The 17,143-nt window shown below is 58.8% G+C and overlaps 1 protein-coding gene across 1 annotated transcript in view; it reads left to right on the top strand.

Annotated features, from left to right (window-relative positions):
- The first annotated feature begins 257 nt into the window (after nt 1-257).
- Nucleotides 258-17,143, top strand: part of NFKB2 (nuclear factor kappa B subunit 2) — a 58,719-nt gene continuing 41,833 nt past the window's right edge. Inside the window, exons 1-3 of the mRNA XM_084634486.1 lie at nt 258-562; nt 6,564-6,611; nt 15,869-15,940. Coding sequence (XP_084490612.1) covers nt 498-562; nt 6,564-6,611; nt 15,869-15,940 — 185 coding nt within the window. The 5' untranslated portion in view covers nt 258-497. The remainder of the gene's footprint in view (nt 563-6,563; nt 6,612-15,868; nt 15,941-17,143) is intronic.

Below are 17,143 nucleotides of genomic sequence, written 5' to 3'. Positions count from 1 at the left end.
AGGTCCCTCTCTAGGGCAGAGCCTTTGCAGGGCACATGCTAGGCACCCCCCGGCCCAGGGCCACCAAGGGGCCCCCGCCCGGAGAGGGCTGCGGGGAGGGCCCCGGGTTCCTGGCAAGGTGGAGCCGCCCTGCCTGGGGGGGACCCGGCCTGTCCCGCGGGAGAAGCGCCCCGGGCTCCCCGGCCGGCGCCGCGCACACGTGCCTGCTGGGCTAGGGGCGGGGCCGCCCCGAGCCGGGGTCGCTCCTCCCGCCGGCCCAGAGCTGGCTGGGGAAGCGGAGTCCGGCTCCAGCGGGCTCTAGCGCTGCCGTTGATCGCGCCTCGCTCCCGGCCGGGTCCCTGCGGCCTCGGGCACACGGGCAGCCCCGTCCCGCTCCTGCGCCGCGCCGCCGATGGGGAGGCTGATTCTGGGCGAGCTTCGGACGAGCAGCCGCCCCCGGGGAGCCCCGCCTGGACCCCGGCCCGCGCCGCGGCCGCTGCTGGCTGCTCGGGGCCAGAATGCCCGCCTGGGGGATCCTGCCCGTCACCCTGCCCGCCGTCACCATCACCGGCATGTGGATCGTGTGAGTACCGGGCAGGGGGGCGCTAGGGAGCGCGGACACCCGGAGCCCAGCCCGGGGCGGCCACCCCCTCTCGCAGCCCCCATGGGGGCCCTGGGCTCCGGGCAGCGATTCCCTCTATGGGGGCCCTGGGCTCCGGGTAGCTATTCTTCCCTATCACTGCCTGGCGATTCCCCCCATCACTGCCCCCTGTGGGGGCTCTGGGCAGAAATTCTCCCCTCTCCCCTTATCACTGCCCCCTAGTGAGCCCTGTCCAGCGATTGCCCCCTATCACTACCCCCATGGGACCCTAGGCTCTGGGCAGCGATTCCCCCCCCCCCATCACTGCCTGGTGATCCCCCCCATTGCTCCCCCTCCGCTCCCCGTTACTGCCCCCTAGTGGGCCCTGGGCAACAATCCTTCCATCACTGCCCCCTCTGGGTGCTCAGCGCCAGCTGAGGTCTCAGGAAAAGCAGCAGGTGGGACACCATCCTGCAAATTGGGCTGGGCTAGGGGAGCCCCGAGGCAGGTGGGCTGGAGGGAAAGAAGTGGGTGGATAGGAAGGGCTGATGAAGAGACGGGCGGAGGGTTCATGCTCCTTTCAGTGTCTTAGCTGGACTGCACAGCTCAAGGCTCTGGGTCACCTTACCAGGGCGTGGGGTGGGCTAGGTGAGATGTCAGTGTCTCAGGGGCTGGCCAGCCCCGTAGCAAGCCTAGCAGCAGTTGCTGAAGGTTCGATATACCCACATCTGGTGCCTGCTGTGGGTTGTGCTGGTAGGAATTACAGATGGAGAATACCTCTTTAAACCAGCCCTCTCTCCTTCCCCAGGCAGGACCAGTCCCTCCTGTGAACTTCCTGGGATTCTTGCCAAAGCAAATTTGAAAGGTCCCAGGCGATGGGGCTTTTGCCTCTTCCCATGGGAGGATTCCCAAAGGAGAACGTGTCTCACTGACAGGAATTTTTCTCTAAGCATAGCCAAGCCTTCCCCTTTCCTAGTTTAATTGAGCCGAGCTCCCTTTACACCCCATTTGCTGCCCTGAGTAATTCCATTTCCTCTCCCCTGCTTACTGCCCTCCCGTACTTTCAGACTCCAATCGCCCTCCCTAGTGACTCTGCCAAGCCGGACTTGTTTAATCCCTTCTCCTGAATCCATTGCTCCAGCTCATTTTTACTGCTCTTCTCTGAACTCCCCGCAAATGGGTCAGTGCCTTTCCGGTGCCCAAAACTGAAAGGTGTGTTCTGGGCGTGGTCATGCTGAAGCCAGAAGCTGACTGTCGCCTGCCTGGTTACCAGCCCAGGATGCTTTGATCTCTCTTGCTGCCCAGCTCATCTAACCTGCTGTCCTGTGTCACTCTTCAGCTTCTCCCCAACTCTCCTACTTCCCCCTCCCACCCCTGATGTGAAATTGAATCACAGTTTATTTGCTCACCTTTCTAATCTCCAAGTCTCTTTGTCTTTGGTGGGGCTCCTGATTTCCTGTCATCCCCAACCATTAGTAGTTGAATCAAACAGGCCACTTCCCGGTTGCCTTTGATCATTACCCATTGTTGGAGCCTTTCAGTCCCCGGGACCCTGCTGGTATTGGAGCCACTCTGAATTAACTCTGTCTCAAATGCTCTGGGTTCCTGGGAGTCCGGGCAGCTTTGTGGATCAATGCAAAGTTGAAGAAAAAGCAGCAAACTCCAAAGTGAAGATAATGAACCTCCTACCCCCATCTGGAAACTGAAGTGAGATTTCAGGTGTGTGGTGTGGTGTCTTCCTTTGTTGCAGCTGGACAGGAGACAGGGTTACTGGGCTAGATGAACTGTTGGTCCCATCTGGTCGGGTGATGCCTAGGTTCCTACGTTACTGTGCTTTAAGTGACTTGCCATGGATAAAGCTGCTGCCTGCATGCATTACTGAATTCAGGCATCTGGCTGGCTGAGACAACCAACACGCAGCGTCTCAGAGTTCTCTGACTCATGCAACACTGCTTTGCTAGAATTGTATTAATAATCCTAGTCCAATCCAGGAGAGCAAGATCCAAAACTGGACCCTGCGGGGCCTTTTCAGCCACGCCAATTGCCTGACTGCATTACTTTGTATTGAAGACAGGAGAGAGATGTGCAGTATTCTCAGCTCCTTACACATCCTCCTCCTGACATGCATCCACAGCCATGGACCTTTGCATGCCTCCACCCTCAACTTCTTCTGTAGGGAACTGGTGCAGAAGGGTCAGTGCAAAGAGATCTATGGGCTGCTCGCTTTCTAGCCCTATGAAACAGCATGGAGCTGGACAGTAACAATGCTAGTGCATCAGTCACCCTGCCTAAGTGACATTTGTAAATAAACTAGGCCTCCAATGAATGTTGCCTGGTGAAGGGTCTTCAGTGCTGTTCACCTGCCCATATGTATAAGAGGGGACAGCATAGTGCCTTCAGCCCACAGCACTGCCCGTCTGGCTGCTGCTGAAACTGATATGAAAAGGGAGGCTGCGGCTCTTGCTCTTGGCAGTGGGTGTAAACCTTGAGCCTTCATGGCCCAGGGCTGCTCCGACGGGACAAACAGTCTGAGCAGCCCTGTTCCTTGTGTGGCTCCAGTCTCAGGGCTGCTGATTACTCCAGCTAGCCCTGCAGAGCCAGCGCCGGTGAGAGCGTGAGACTGGAGGTACGTCTGACTCCTGCATCACTGGCAGAAGCTTGTCCCGGCGATGCTGGGAACACAGAGCCTGGGGGCTGGTGGTGGTTTGCAGAGCCCAGGGGGAGCTTTCAGCACTGGGATGTCATGGCCCTGTGAACTGGGTTTAGGTGGCTTGGAGCCGCTGAGAGTATGTCTGAACTGCAGCAAGTGTGGACGTACCTCAGCTAGCTAGGATCTAGCTAGATCTACTCGCTGGAGTAACAATGGCTGTGTCTGCCCCTCGTGGCTTGGGAGTAATGACCAGCTTCACCGCTATCATTCCTGGAGCTAGCTTTGGTCTGGCTAGTTCAAAGCCAGCTCAGGTATGTCTGCCAATTGCAGTGCAGATGGACCCGTGGCGAGGACTTGCCAAAGGCACCTTGACAGCCCCTCTTCACGGCAGAGCGTTACCTGGAGTCCTCTCTGGAGAGCTCCCTTGAGGCTCCATTTCTCCAGAACCCTCCCTCAGACATGCGTAGCCCCTGGCTGTGTCCTCAGGGCTGATTCTCATGGGCCAGATACCCCCAGAGGAGCTGTCTTGGCTAAAGCTTCCTCTGGCTGCTGTAGTAACCGCTGCACCTGGAGGGTTATAGAAGGGGAGCAGAAATGCATTGGCTGCTGCTCTCTCCAGATGGCTTCTGCACCGTGCAGTGACGGTGGCTTCCACACCTGATGGGGTCGCTGTGGCTGTCGGAAGAAGCCCTTGAAATGCCAGTGCCACAGATGCCCCCTGGGATGGGAAAATCCAGCCAGGTCCTCTGCACCCCTGGCATTGTCATCTGTCATGCTGAGCTGGCTGCTCCGCTGACAGACCCCAGCCTGTGCACATCAGAGAGCCTGGCAGAGGGACAGGAAGATCCCGTGGGAGAGCAAGGCGGGGGGGGGGGGGCGTATAAAGAAACTGGAGGAGAAACGGTGGTTTGTGCGCTGGAGGGGCAGGGCCGGAAGGCCTGGGTATTCTGCCTGCTTAGTTGCGCTATCCCAGCTGGGCTCGTGGCAGGCGCATTGGGATGAGCTGCCGCTGAGCTGCCGATGCCTGTTCTGGGAGCAGGGGAGGGAGTTAGCAGGGTGCTAAGGGTTAACAGCAGCCCGTGGGAAGGGAGAGCAGGACCTGGGGTAAGGTTGGGACCCTGTAGCCCTATGGAATTGCGCCTCAAGTGAGGTACGCCAGGCAGCGGTGCCCTGCCTGTGGGTGCCCCAGCAGCGCTGCCCTTGGGCCTGGCTGTCTGTACAACGCCCCTAGTACTCCGGGCGTGTTACGTGGCCACCGTGGTAACTCGAGAGGTTCCTTACTAGTGCTTGTGCCTATTTTTAACGGCTGTTGGTCATCGTTAGCGTCAGCAGCTGCCCACAATTGGAGCCAGCCCAGGGCAGGATCCGCCCAATGCTCTGGGGCCGGCAGAGCATCAAGCTGCCCTTCTCGAAGCGGGAACTGGTGCAGAAGGGTCAGTGCAAAGAGATCGTGGAGAACCACCAGCCCCCCTCCCCCACCCCCCAGGGCCTTGGAGCATGCTAGACGCTAACCGTTAGGCCTTGTGCCCTCCGGGAAGCGTTAACCATTCTGTGGCTGCATACTGAGTAGGAGACCTGAGCCCCTGTCCCCTGCTCTGGTCACTAGTGCGCTACCCCAGGGACAGGTGGACCCTGATCCTGCATCTTTGTGCCCCCGACATCAGCAGGTGTTGTGAACGCACAAGGACTGCAGGCCTGAGCCCAAGTGCCTCCAAGAGGCCGGTGTGTAGTAGCACAGCCCTGAGCAGCGTTGGGCCCAGTGCCTGCTTGTCTGACTCTGTTCAGTCTCTCCAGTGTCCCGGCCTCTCCCTGGGAAAGGCACATGAGCCAAGCTGCCCACCTGTCCCTGCTGGGCGACCCTCTTAGATCCATCGCTGTAACTGGGCTCGCCTACCTCGGCAGCCACTGAGTTCTGAGTGATTGCCACTCCTGCCTTTAATGAGCCGTGTGGCTAATTTGTAATCCAAGCCCTGCTGCCCAGCGCTGTCTGGCAGCCAGCCCTGGATCCCAAGGGGCAGCCATCTGTAAATGCAGCTTGTGAATGAATCCTCTCTCTCTCTGTGTTTGTGAGCATCACCGAGGTGTGGGCGGGTGTGGTTGGAGGACTGGACTGTGCATGTGAAAGGGACACACGGAGCCCTTTCCCTAGAGGAGCCTGGCTGGCTGAAACAGCCGGAGGTTCCTGCTTTGGGCAGGCGGCTGGAGTGCTGGGGCCTGGAGGTTCCATGGCAGTGGGAGAGCGACGCTCGGCCCGGAGGAGGCAGTGGGCAGCATGGGGTCAGAGGGAGAATGTGCTTGCATGTGTTCCAGCTGCTGCCAGGAGATGCCCCTTGGTGCTTGGGAAACGGTCTAGACAGAGGTCGGGGAGCAACTGCTCAAAGGGGGCAGAGAACCCTGGGGGCTGCACGAGATGGAGAGTTTCGCTCCCCACTCCAGTCTGCAGGGAGTGGAGGGGATTTACCCCTGGAAATGAAGGGGGCCAGGAGGATCTGAGGAAAGAGACGGAAATGCTGGGGAGAGCACAAGCCCTGGCGTGTGGGTGTGTTGGGGGGAAAAGCCTGGGGAGAATGCTGCTGGGGTACCAGAGATTCCTGGGGGCTGGGAGCAGGAGGGTCCCCCTGCTGCTTGAGGGATCTGGATGGCAGTGGGGATCCGCGCCCCTCTGCTAGAACTCCCTTATTCGACACCACGGAGGCTAGACTAGACTCTGCTTTCCCTGGCTTTCCATGGGCCCCCCGCAGCAGGGAAATCCAGCAGTGATGACTTGGCAGGCGGGGAATGGCGAGTGAGACCATGGAGTGGCTCTCAGGATAGCTGTGCAGGCTTCTTGCTGCAGCTGGGGAGATGCTGTGACCAGATACCGATTCAGGTACTCTGGCCAGGCATCCCCACCCTGGGGGGTACAGCTGAGGACAGGTTCTCCCTGGCCTGTTCCTCGGCTGCTCAGTGAATTCGAGCTGATGTCATCCAGCCTATTCATTACAGTGTTTCCTTCTCCTAACACCCTTCAGGCGACGCACTGACCTGCATGGAGGGTGATCCTCTTAACGTAGCATTCCCCCTCCCTCCTGAGGGGCCGAGGGGTAGTGGGAATTAGCCAGAGCTCTGCATGGATCAAGCTGTCTTTCCTGAGTCTTGATCAGTGGGCCGTGTAAACCTCGGCTGGGAGTGTAGTGTCGCTCTCCGAACTAGAGCACTCCAGTGCCGCTCAGTTGCTCTGGGAGACACTCCCTGTGGCTGCTGCCCTGAGTCTGTACATCTCCCTGAGGAAGTGCTGCTGGGGGAGTGTGTGGGTGGGGTGATCTAGTGGGGATTGAAGGTTGACTAACCCGGGCATTCTTCTCTCTCCTACAGGTATGCCATGGCACTCTCTAACAATCACATCTGCCCAGTCCACAACTGGTAAGGAGCCCTGGTGGGATGGAACCTTGGTTGGCTGAGAGGGGGTCTCCACCAACTGGCTGCAGACCCTGTCATGGCAGGTCCTTTTCTGAGCTGGGTGGAAAGGCCTGTGCTGGGACTGGACTCAAGGCCATAGGGCAGGTGTGCTGGGGTGTTTGGTGACCCAGTACCTCTCGCCATGGCCTACCTGCTGGGTGGAGCCCAGCGGGAGACAGGCCGGGGGGTTGGGCTGAGGTCAGTGACCCGACCCGCACACAGGCATTGTGTCTCCGACCTAGTTCTGGCCAACGCTGGTCTTGCCCAGCAGATCAAAGGGAAAGCGGCTGCTGATCAGGTTCGACAGGTGATGGGGAAACTCCAGCTGCGCCCTGGTCCTCGTCATTTCGTGTGGATCAGCTTCTGGTTACCAGAGCTGGCCCCAAATATCAGTGTAGCAGCCTGGTACGGGAGTAGTGCATTGGGGGGGTGCTAGGTCTGGAGGCTGGTGTCTTGTTGATTGCGGAGCCCAGTGTGTTCCCCTCCGTGGCATGTCTCCACAGAGGGCCTGTTCCCCACATCCAGAGCTGGATTGTCCTTTAGACCTGGCTCTGGGTCGCTAAGGTCCTCTCTTCATCAACACGCCCCACCCCAGGCCCTGACTCTGGGAGGTGGGGTAGGGAGAGGGGGGGATTGGTGGATCGTTCACATGCTGGACAGAGACAGAATGTAGAGAAGCAAGAGCTCCTTGGGTTACAATCCGGACCAGTCTCACCAACTAAGCAGGGTCAGGTCTGGGCAGTACATGGATGGGAGACCTCCAGCAAAGGCCTATGTTCAGCAGCAAGTAATCCTGGTGACTCAGGAGGTGGCCCTCTTTGGCTGTGGTATTAAAGCAATGCTCCAGCATGGCGCTAGGGGACGCTGTGTTGTTGGGTGTTATTTGGGGGGTCTTGGCCCACTACACTCCACCTCCCCCTGCCATTGCAATGAAACATGGCACATGTCACTTCCTCCCCTGACCTGCGGGACGGCGCCACCCCTTGCTGTGAAACAGCCGCCTGCTGTGGCTCATTGGCAGGGCAAGGCAAGCCTGGCATAGAGCTCATTAATTAAGGGCTCAGTCCTGCAAACCTTTCCGCCCTTCAGTAACCTGATTGGTTTCAGCGGGCCCTCTGGCTTCAAGGGAGCTACCGATGTGAGTAAAGCCAGTCACGTGTGTTAGGAGCCTGTAGGATGAGCCTCAAGCGTTCAAAGCCCTTTAGGATCTGGCTGGATGACTGGTGCTATATAAAGCCCCCCACCAGAACATGGTCAATATGTGAGTAAGGCGGCTCCAGTAAATAATGTAACCCTTGTTTGAAGAAGGTTTCCACTCAAACCCCCCAGAGCATGAAAAAGTCTGCAAATAAGCAGTTCAGAGAGTCATAGAGGGGTGTGAGTTTCCATGGAAAAGGTTGGAACTAGCTACTTTCCTCTGCTGAGGCTGAATGTACCCCTCCCCCAACTTTGCCTAAACCAAACCCACCTTGCAGCTTCTCCTGGTGGATCTTTGCAGAGGGTCAGCCTTTCTGGAAAGTTATGGCCAGATTGGACCAGGTGTCGGGGAGAGGTGGGGGTTAGAAAATTGACTCGCTTTTGGACATTTTTCTGGATCGTGTTTGGCTTGCCAGGTCTCCTAAAGAGCTCAGGCGTGGAAGCGGCGGGGTAGTGTATTCTGGCTGGTGTGTACAGCTCTCAGTGCAAGGGGGAAAAAAATATGCACTGCCATTTCCTGCAGAATATTTTATTTTGTCTTCAGACAAACGCATTTTTCTCCATTGGCTTCATAGCACAAACAGAATGCTGACGATGAGTAATGCTAAAGAGCTTGGTTTTAATGTTGAAAAAACAAACCCAAACCTATGCAGGAAAGAGACTGCTTAGCTCCCCATCTCTGAGGTTTCATGGCTGGAAACAGAGCCACATGGAAACGAGAAGGGTCTGAAAAAATGCCAGTTCTAATCTTTCCAAAGGGAAGTCCTCTTTCACTCTGCGATTACCAAACAGATTCAGTTGTGACTCACCAGCAAGGCAGAGATTGAGCTCTCTAGTACCCAGTGGAGTTCTGATAACCACCAGCTTTCGTTTTTGTTTATGCCTAGTAAAGGCAATACCTTCTATTAACTGCGAAACGGAGCATTAATTATGGAGCTGAGAAGGAGGCCTCCATCTGTAAGGCAGATGGAATTTTAGGCTGGGAGCCTAGATCCTAAGGGAACTGGGTGCCAGACACCCTGTGGTTCTGTTGAAATCCCAGCCGTAATGGTCTACTGCCCTCTATTGGGGAGAATCTAAACTGCTTAGCTGTGTGGCATAGGCCTCCAGCTCACATGCCTGGGGCCTGTGTTTCTGGAGCTGGAAAACATGGGTTCGAGGCCCACTGTGCCTACAGAGCCCTGAGCGGGCGGTGTCGATGCTGCTGGGGTTTGCGGAGCTGCGGCTGTGGTACACGTGTGTGTGAATGCTGGGTGTACGCCCTTATGGGAGGGTGCTTCCCTGTCTGCTAGGGAAGGGCTGGGGGTGGGTGCCCAGAGGGAGCGGGCTGTGCCGTGGATGAGGGGAGTGACTGAAAGTGATACAGCGGAAATTGATCGAAGTGACCGGAGTTCAGATGTTTGTAGGGGTCTGTCCCTGTCCCAGCTTCCTCCCCCCCTGACCCCCCAAGTCTGGAAGAGAGCTCAGGGGCATGGTCCTGCCTCCAGCTGGAGCCCATCATGCGGCCTGGCCTGAGGGACAGCCCCATGCGTCCAAGCTGTTTCCATGCCAGGAGCCCTAGGGTGGCTGGGATCTGCAGATAAATATCTGCCCCGCTCAGCACCCGCTGGGCTGAGGGGGAAGCGGTGCCTCCCTGGGATGGCTGGCAGGCGGAGAGGGAACCGTTAGCTGAGTAAGCAACTGACCAAGGCCCTCTGCCACCTCGCCAGTTCCTGCATTCCTGGCCCATCTCCCAGGGTGCTGCTGCTGCATTCCCTGGCCAAGCTCGGAGCAGCTCACACATCACTTTTGTCTGACAGGAAGGGAGGAGGCCTGACCCTGCAGCCCTCTGGGACCCCTTGCCCCAATCCAGCCTTAGCCCTGCAGCTCTGAGGGGCAGCTGCCTGGCCCTGGCGGGTCAGGAGTACTGGCCAGCCTCTGGGAGTCCTGCTGTGACAGGCACTCTGCTAAGCCACTCCAGCTCCAGAGGGGCTATTTGTAGAAAGGAGGGCCTGCGGGAGTAGCTGGGGCTCTCTGCTCTGGAGCCTTGTTTCAGGCCATCTGCAGGCAGAGCTGTGCGAATCAATGGGAATGAACTGCCCTTTGCCCAGCTGGATTTGGCAAGCCTGTGCTTTGGGCCTACCCGCTGGGTGGCAGGGCCCTGGGAGTGAGCACGGGACAGGCTGTGGAGAGGACAAAGGCCCACACTGAGCCGGACAGAGCCAGGAGCTAACCCCCCCAGGACCAGATCCTGCCTGGTCTTCCAACCTAAGCAGGGTCCAGCCTGTTTGGTACCTGGTTGGGAGACCTGCAGGACCGGCTCTGGTGATGCAGGAATTGCTGCTGTTTCCTGAGTCAGTACAGAACCAGTGTCCAAACATGGTACTAGGGGCACTTTCAGCTGTGACCTAGAACCCAGCCACTCGTCCCTTGTGGACACGAACCCTCCCTTTCCCCCTGCCCCTTTTCTGGAGAAATTGGGGTCTCGGCTTTGGTAGCTGTGTTCTGTCAATCACCTGCGTGGTCACTTGGCCACGGTGGCTTTCTCCGCTTTCTATCCTCAATGGCTGTGCAGCGTTGCTGTGTGCTGCTGAACAGCTCTTGGGCCCTGGCCCAGAGGTGGCTGCGTTACAGGGCTGGCTGCAGCAGCTCCTGATGGGTTTGTTGTGGGTGCTTTGGGAGTCCAGCCTGAAGGACGCTATAGAACTCTGTCATGATCATTTAGCATGGGAGCCGGATGGGCAGTCCCCTGCCAGAGATGGGGAGCAGCAGCCTGGGGTGGGGAGGGGGGTGGTTCCGCTGGGCCCTGGGGGGTCTGCGAGCAGCCTAAGCAGTGCTACTTCCCTCTTGAGATAGGGAGGAGATGTTTCGCCCCGTGCTGTCAGAAGATGAGGGGAGGGGGCTTTGGGGCAGGTTCCCAGAGCTCTGGGCTGCCAGGAGCTTAGCTGGAGGGGGCTCCGTCCCTTTGCAGCAAGCACGGGAGGATGGCAGTGTATGCAGGGAATTCCTACCCCTCCAGTTCCCCCCCCCCACTCCACTGGAGCCCTCCCCATCACCCTGTCTGGAGGCCTATCCAAGCTTTGAGCTTCCTGAAAATTGATGGAGCTCCCTGGGGTAACGCTTCTGCCCATACCCCCACCGCCCCCACAGACCTGCCCTTTCCACCCTGAGTAGCCCAGTCTATCCCCATCCCACCCCAGACAAATGGATTCCTGCTCTGTCCCCCACACCTTCCCTCTCTTCCCCACCTCTCCTGCTTTGCCTGGAGGAATGAGCCAAGGGTCATAAGTCAGGATGGTCCGGAGTCCTACTCCCAGCTCTTCCACCAACTCCCTGGGTGACCTTGAGCAAGGCATGTCCCTGCTCTGTGACTCAGTTTCTCCATCTGTGCAATGGGGATAATAGCACTCTCTTACTGCCAGGGGTGTTGGGAGGGTGAATAATGTCTGTAAAATGCATTGATCATACAAAGGGCTGTGTAAGTGTGGAATGTTGTTAGAGGTGTGACTGTCTCTCCCTGCATCCCTTGTTGGTGAGACACACGAATGGCTCCCCTGCAGCCATCTCTGGGCTGGAACATGTTTCCCTGGGGATGCCAGTCCCTCATCGCTCCCTTCTGCACACAACCCTTTATCCGGCACTGCCAGCACTGGGGGATGGGAAGATAACTTGGTGAAGGGGTATGGGCAGAAAAGGGCAGAGTTAAGGTTAACACGGATGGGCTGTGGTGTCCGTAGTCCTGGTAATGGTGGGGGATGCGGGAGGATAGGGTATGTGCTGTTAGGTGAGTTAACTTTCCATTTCCGTGCGTGCGTGCGTGCATATACATATAGCAACCTGAACTGCTTCCCAACAAGATTTGTGTCAATATAAGCAGTGATTATTCATCTGAAGCCTTCTCTGGGTGGAGCGTGAGAGCTGTTTCATAGTGAACAGTGACAGTTTTAGGACAGGAAGTGAAGAATGCCACCACGTCCAGCTGAACAATCCAGGGAGAACAGAAGCAGCAAGATGTAACCGCCCCAGGTGGCATTTGGCCAAGTGTGTGGGGTTAATGCCCCAACTTGCCTGGATGCTGCCTAAGCTCTTTACTGTGGGCACTGCCTCCTCTAGCAGGGCAGCGCCTCCTTGACATGGGGGCAGAAGAGACCCCGTACTGCCTAGCCTTCCTGAAGCTCTGGAAGGTCTCTCCTCCTTGGACTGGCCTGGCCAGCTCTCCTCCGTCTCTGGGGCCTGCTGTGAGGGCTCAGTGTTGGTGACTGGCTTGGGGAGATCTGTCTGACGAGAGATGGCAGAGGAGCTGGGTCCCTGACGGGGACAGGGCAGCACGGGAGCCCAGGGCCTGGCCAGATCAGCTTGGATTTGGCTCAGGGGACCAGGGGCCGCCTTTGCTCCATGTGTTATTCCACCTGCCGAGGCACTGGGGCAAAAGGGTTGTTAACAGGTTCTTCAGGACCCACTGGCCTGGCCTCTGCACCTGCTGCTGCTGGTTCTCGGCGGGTTTGTCAGCAAAACCTGTCGTGGCGGCAGAATTAGGGGCGGGCTGGTTCCTTTCCCACCTGGGGGCAATTGTCCCTTTCTGCCCTGGAGCCAGCAGGTTCCTGCGCTTGAAGGGCAGCCCTGTGGAGGAGCAGAGTCCCTGCTAGAGCTCCATCCACCAGAGCTGTCTGCAGGACATCCCACCTGCCCTCTGGGGACAGCCTGGCCTCTGCCTCCCCTCCCCCCAGAGTCCTAGCAGGGTTGGGAGAGCTGCCTGGATATGCACCCGCCAAGGAGCCCAGGCTGCAAGTGACCCTGCTTAGGCCCCTCTGGGCTCCACCGCTGCCGGGGCCTGAGCGCTGTTACTCAGGGCTCAGCTACCCATGGGGCTGCACTGGTTTCACGAAATGGGTATTAAAATTGATGTAAACCAGAGGTCCAATCACAGTGACAGAGCTGGGCCCACACTGGGGCAGCAGCTGTTTCACTAAATCGCTGCAAAAACTGAGCATAGGCCAGGCCAGAGGTGTCTTGGTGCCAGAGGCTCCCAGGTGGCTGCTGTGTCACAGAGAGGATGGGGGCGGCCGCGCTGTAGTGGGGGGGGGGGGTCGTGGGGCGGCCGCGCTGTAGTGGAAGGGGACGGGGGTCATGGGGGGGACGGGGGTCGTGGGGCGGCCGCGCTGTGGGGGGGGCGGGGGTTGTGGGGCGGCCGCGCTGTGGGGGGGGGGGGGGCGGGGGTCGTGGGGCGGCCGCGCTGTGGGGGGGGGGACGGGGGTCATGGGGCGGCCGCGCTGTAGCGGGGGGGGGTCATGGGGCGGCCGCGCTGTAGCGGGGGGGGGTCATGGGGCGGCCGCGCTGTAGCGGGGGGGAGACGGACGGGGGTCGTGGGGCGGCCGCGCTGTAGCCGGGGGGGGGGGTCGTGGGGCGGCCGCGCTGTAGCGGGGGTTGCCGGGTGTCTGCGTCGCTGTTGTGGGATGGGGTTCCTGATGCTTTGCCGTGCAGAATTTGGCAGCGTGGGAGGCTGTCTCAGGACCAGCTCATTCTGTGTGGTGACATTCGGTCAGTTTTTACCTTGGGCAGCTCACAGGTCCCAGTGGCTGCCCTGCGCACACAGCCTCTCCTGTGCATCTGCCACACGCTCAGAGGGGGCAGGGAGGAGGCACTGGGGCCAGGAGATCCCTGGGAGTCAACGCTAGCCGTTAAGGAGGACTTGGAGAAACCATCACCTCTGCCAATGGAAACTCAGCAGCCACACGAGAGAGCAGCCAGAGCCAACCCCGCGAGACTGACTGGCTTCACACACAGCAGCAGGGATCTGAACCCTGCCATGCACGGCTCTCCTAGAGGCAGCGCTGGCAGGGATGGCTTTCTCCACTGGCTGCTGCACGGAGACCCAGGACCAGCGCGGCTACAGCTCCGCTGCACACACACAGACCTGTCTGCCTGGAACAACTGGGAAGGGCCTCAGCTGGTCAAATGGGAAGAGGTGTGGGCCATCTTCCTTCCTTCCTCGCCCCGCTGCTTCTGCAGTGCCCCCCGGGGCGCATGTGTGCCCTGCCACAAGAAGACAGGACCCACAGAAAAGCAGCTCATCCATGGAGGGGTGTGTGCGTGCTCGTCTGCTCTAGCATTCGAGAGCTGTATAGGCTCTCCCACTGGACAGCCGTTCCTCTGCCCACCTGGGACCATGTCGAGGGTGAGAGGGCAGCATCTGGGGGCCCATTTGAGGCGATCAGGTGGTTCCAAGTTCCCCTGGAGGGTCTGTAACGATGCACAGGACTCGGAGCTGCGGCCATCACTGTTCACAGGCATTCCTGGGGCTGGGGCTGGCTGAGAAGTGGCAGCTGTGCTCATCATCTGTCTGATTTCAGGGAGGCTACTCGTCGATGACGGGGGGTGGGGGGCTGGGACTGGACTTGCTACCCATGAGGTCCCTTCCCGTCCCGTGTTCAGGGGGTTTTCGGGCTCTGCATATTGACCTGGCTGTTCTGGTCCCTCCCTGACAGCGACTGCTGATTGGCTGGAAGTTAGGGGGCGCAGGGTTCCAAAGCTATACATCCTACCCTGGGTTTGGCCTGGCGGCTTGGCTTGTGTCCCTCTGATCGCGTCCGGCTCTCTCAGCGATTTTCATGGCTCTTATCCCGGCCTTTCTTTTCTCTGCAATGCAGAACTTGGCTCAGGACTTGCCCTTGGCCCTCCCTTCCTGTCCTGGCCTCTTGCTCTGGTTTCCATCGGGGGGCAAGAAACCCACTAGTTCCAAAGAGCCATGTGTGACTCCTCCCTGCCTGCACAGAGAGGCTGTAGCTGTAAATCCCGTTAGTGAGGGTCGCCTCTGTCCACAGGCATGGGCCACAAGATGGACTCATCTCCCCAGGTGTGAACCGCGGGCCATTCCCACGTAGTGAGCAGCCAGCTGCCGAAGGGGCTGTATGTATACGCACAGCTAGGAGCCCTGGGGAGAGGTCCCATCAGGCCTCTGGCTTTATCTTCAGCCCACCTGCCTGGCTCTTCGGGGCTCCTTGGGGAGCGTGCTGTGAAACGAGGATCCCCGCATGTTTGCCCTTGCTGCTCCACACTGACACGTGGCTTTAGTGAGCAGATGGGAGCGTTGCTGTGTCTCTGGTTTTGTTTGATGGGGAGGAAGGAGTTACGCCCCCTTTCCCGGACTGCTTGGGCACAGTTAATGGCAGCCCATCTCCATCTGCTCTTGGGAGATGGGGACTAAACTGCTGCAGGAAACCCATCCTGCTCCCTGGCTCCAGGCCCTGGGGTGGTTTGGCTGGAGCTGTCCAAATGGGCATTGCCCCATGAGCCACTTCCTGGCACAGGACTGTGGACTCAGCTGGGCAAATCTGATTGGATAAAAGGAGAGCTGATCTGAACGTCAGCCCAAGACTCGAACTGCCCTGCAGCTTCTTCCGGGACACAGACTGAGCCTGTCCCGAGGATGGATTTGGGTTCATTTGTAACTCTCTGGGGGCTTCTAAGCTTCCAGGGTCCTGCTGGAAGCAGAGGGGTTCAACCCCTGCCAGCGAGCCATGTCCTGCCTGTGGCATCTCCTCAGGGAGCCTGACAGCTCAGCTTAGCGGGTCCAAGAGCTTCTGATTGTTTGGAGCAGCATCCAGACGCCATGTGAGCTGAACCTCAGCGCTCCCTTGAGTTGTGCTTGATGCTATCTGTATTGATCCTGGGGAAACTGCAGAGGGGTCAGGTTGGGGGGAGGGAGGACTCCGCCCCCAACCCCAGAGTAGCTAGAAGAGTTTTGCTAAAACGATTTGCAGCAAAATCATTAGCAGCGTTGCTGTGTCACTGGTAAGCTTCTGTGCGGGCGTCCCGTTGAGCCAGCCGAGGTCAGGCCCCAGTTCTGGGCCGTGTTAGCTTGGCTGCAGACGCAGGCAGACGGCACTGTATGGGGTCACGTTGGGCTGATTTTCTCTGCAACCAGCAGGGCTGGGAAACTTATTTTAATGAAGGCTTAAAATCTGCAGAAAGTGGTGGGCTCAGCAAGTCTGGTGCCCGACACATATTGATCCCTTATCTAATGTGTCTTGTTCCCTTCTCCTCAGGAATTATAACCAGTCCTGTGGGCTGGATGGCCCCATTTCGTGCTGCACTCTGGATCACATTCCTCTGGTCAGGTAAGAGCAAAAATACCCCCAAATGGCACAGCAATCCAGTAGCTGCTGAACCGGTCCAGTGCACATGTGTGGGCGGTTCCTGGAACTGTGGGGGTGAGGGGCAGGTTGTTCCTGGAACTGCAAGGAGCTGCACTCCTGTGGCTGTCAGCAAGACCTGTGGCTTGCAGCGTCTTGCTGACGACTTTCCCTCTTGCCCAGGGGGGCGGATCTCAGCTGCCTAATTGTGGCCGTGAGTGCCACGTGCTCGTGCTTGTTAGCAAAGAGCTCCCAGCCCTGTCTGCCCCTGCCAGCATGCTGCGAACGGAAAGGGAGTGAGACTGGGAGCCAGTGGGTGCCCGGGGTGGCAATGCCCGGGCGCTGCTGCCATCCCATGCTACTGCTGGGGCCTGGAGAACCACTCATAGGGGTGTAGCTCTGCTGGCTCCCACGCCCACTCCTGAGCGGGTGCTGGGGACGGAGCGTAGCTGAGCAGGGAGCTGGTCTTGCAGATGGAGGGAAGGGACTGGACTGAAATGACTTGGCTGGCAGAGCCGGCAGTGAAGGGTCCTGCTGCTTGTGTGGCTCGGGAGCTAGGACTGGAACTCAAGCTCAGGAGCTGGGCTGGTGCCCCTGGGGCTCTGCGGCCAAAGAGGTCGCCCTGTGGCTGTGTCTCAGTTAGCAGCAGCTGGGTGATTCCAGTGCTGAGTGGGGGTGATGGTCAGGTCTCCGGGGCAGCTGGTTGGCAAACCCTGCAGCTGGCAGGACCTGCAAGTCCAGGCTAGATTCCTGCCAGTCATTAACAGGATCCTTCTCGAGGAGCCAGAGGGGAAACAGCTCCAGGACAGGTTGCAGGGTGGGGTTAGGATGAGGTCTGGAGGCATCTCCCCGGCTGTGGAGCTTATGGCATAGGGAAGCCTGGTGCTCCATCCCCCCACCCCAGTGGTCTGCTGTCCCTCCACAAACTCCACCCCTGGGGGGTTGTGTGTGTGTGTGTGGTGACTGGTTTGTGTGGAGCTGGTCTCTGAGGGGAAGGGTGGCGTGTGTGTGGTGGTTGTGTAGTGGTGTGTGTGTGTGTGTGGTTGATGTGCTCTGTGCAGAGGTTTGTGGCTGGGGGGTGGCGTGCACACCTGGGGATGGAGGGGGTGCTGGATGCATGGAGCGGTGGTCTCTGGGAAGGAGTCTTGGGGCATTTCTGTAGTGGCTGGGAGCGCCTGCAGAAAGGAC

Source organism: Lepidochelys olivacea (genome assembly GCF_965140295.1).
Source record: "Lepidochelys olivacea isolate rLepOli2 genome assembly, chromosome: 7".
Classification (NCBI taxonomy): domain Eukaryota; kingdom Metazoa; phylum Chordata; order Testudines; family Cheloniidae; genus Lepidochelys; species Lepidochelys olivacea.
The sequence above is the reverse complement of the archived record's forward strand: the minus strand, read 5'-3'. Positions and strand labels throughout refer to the sequence as shown.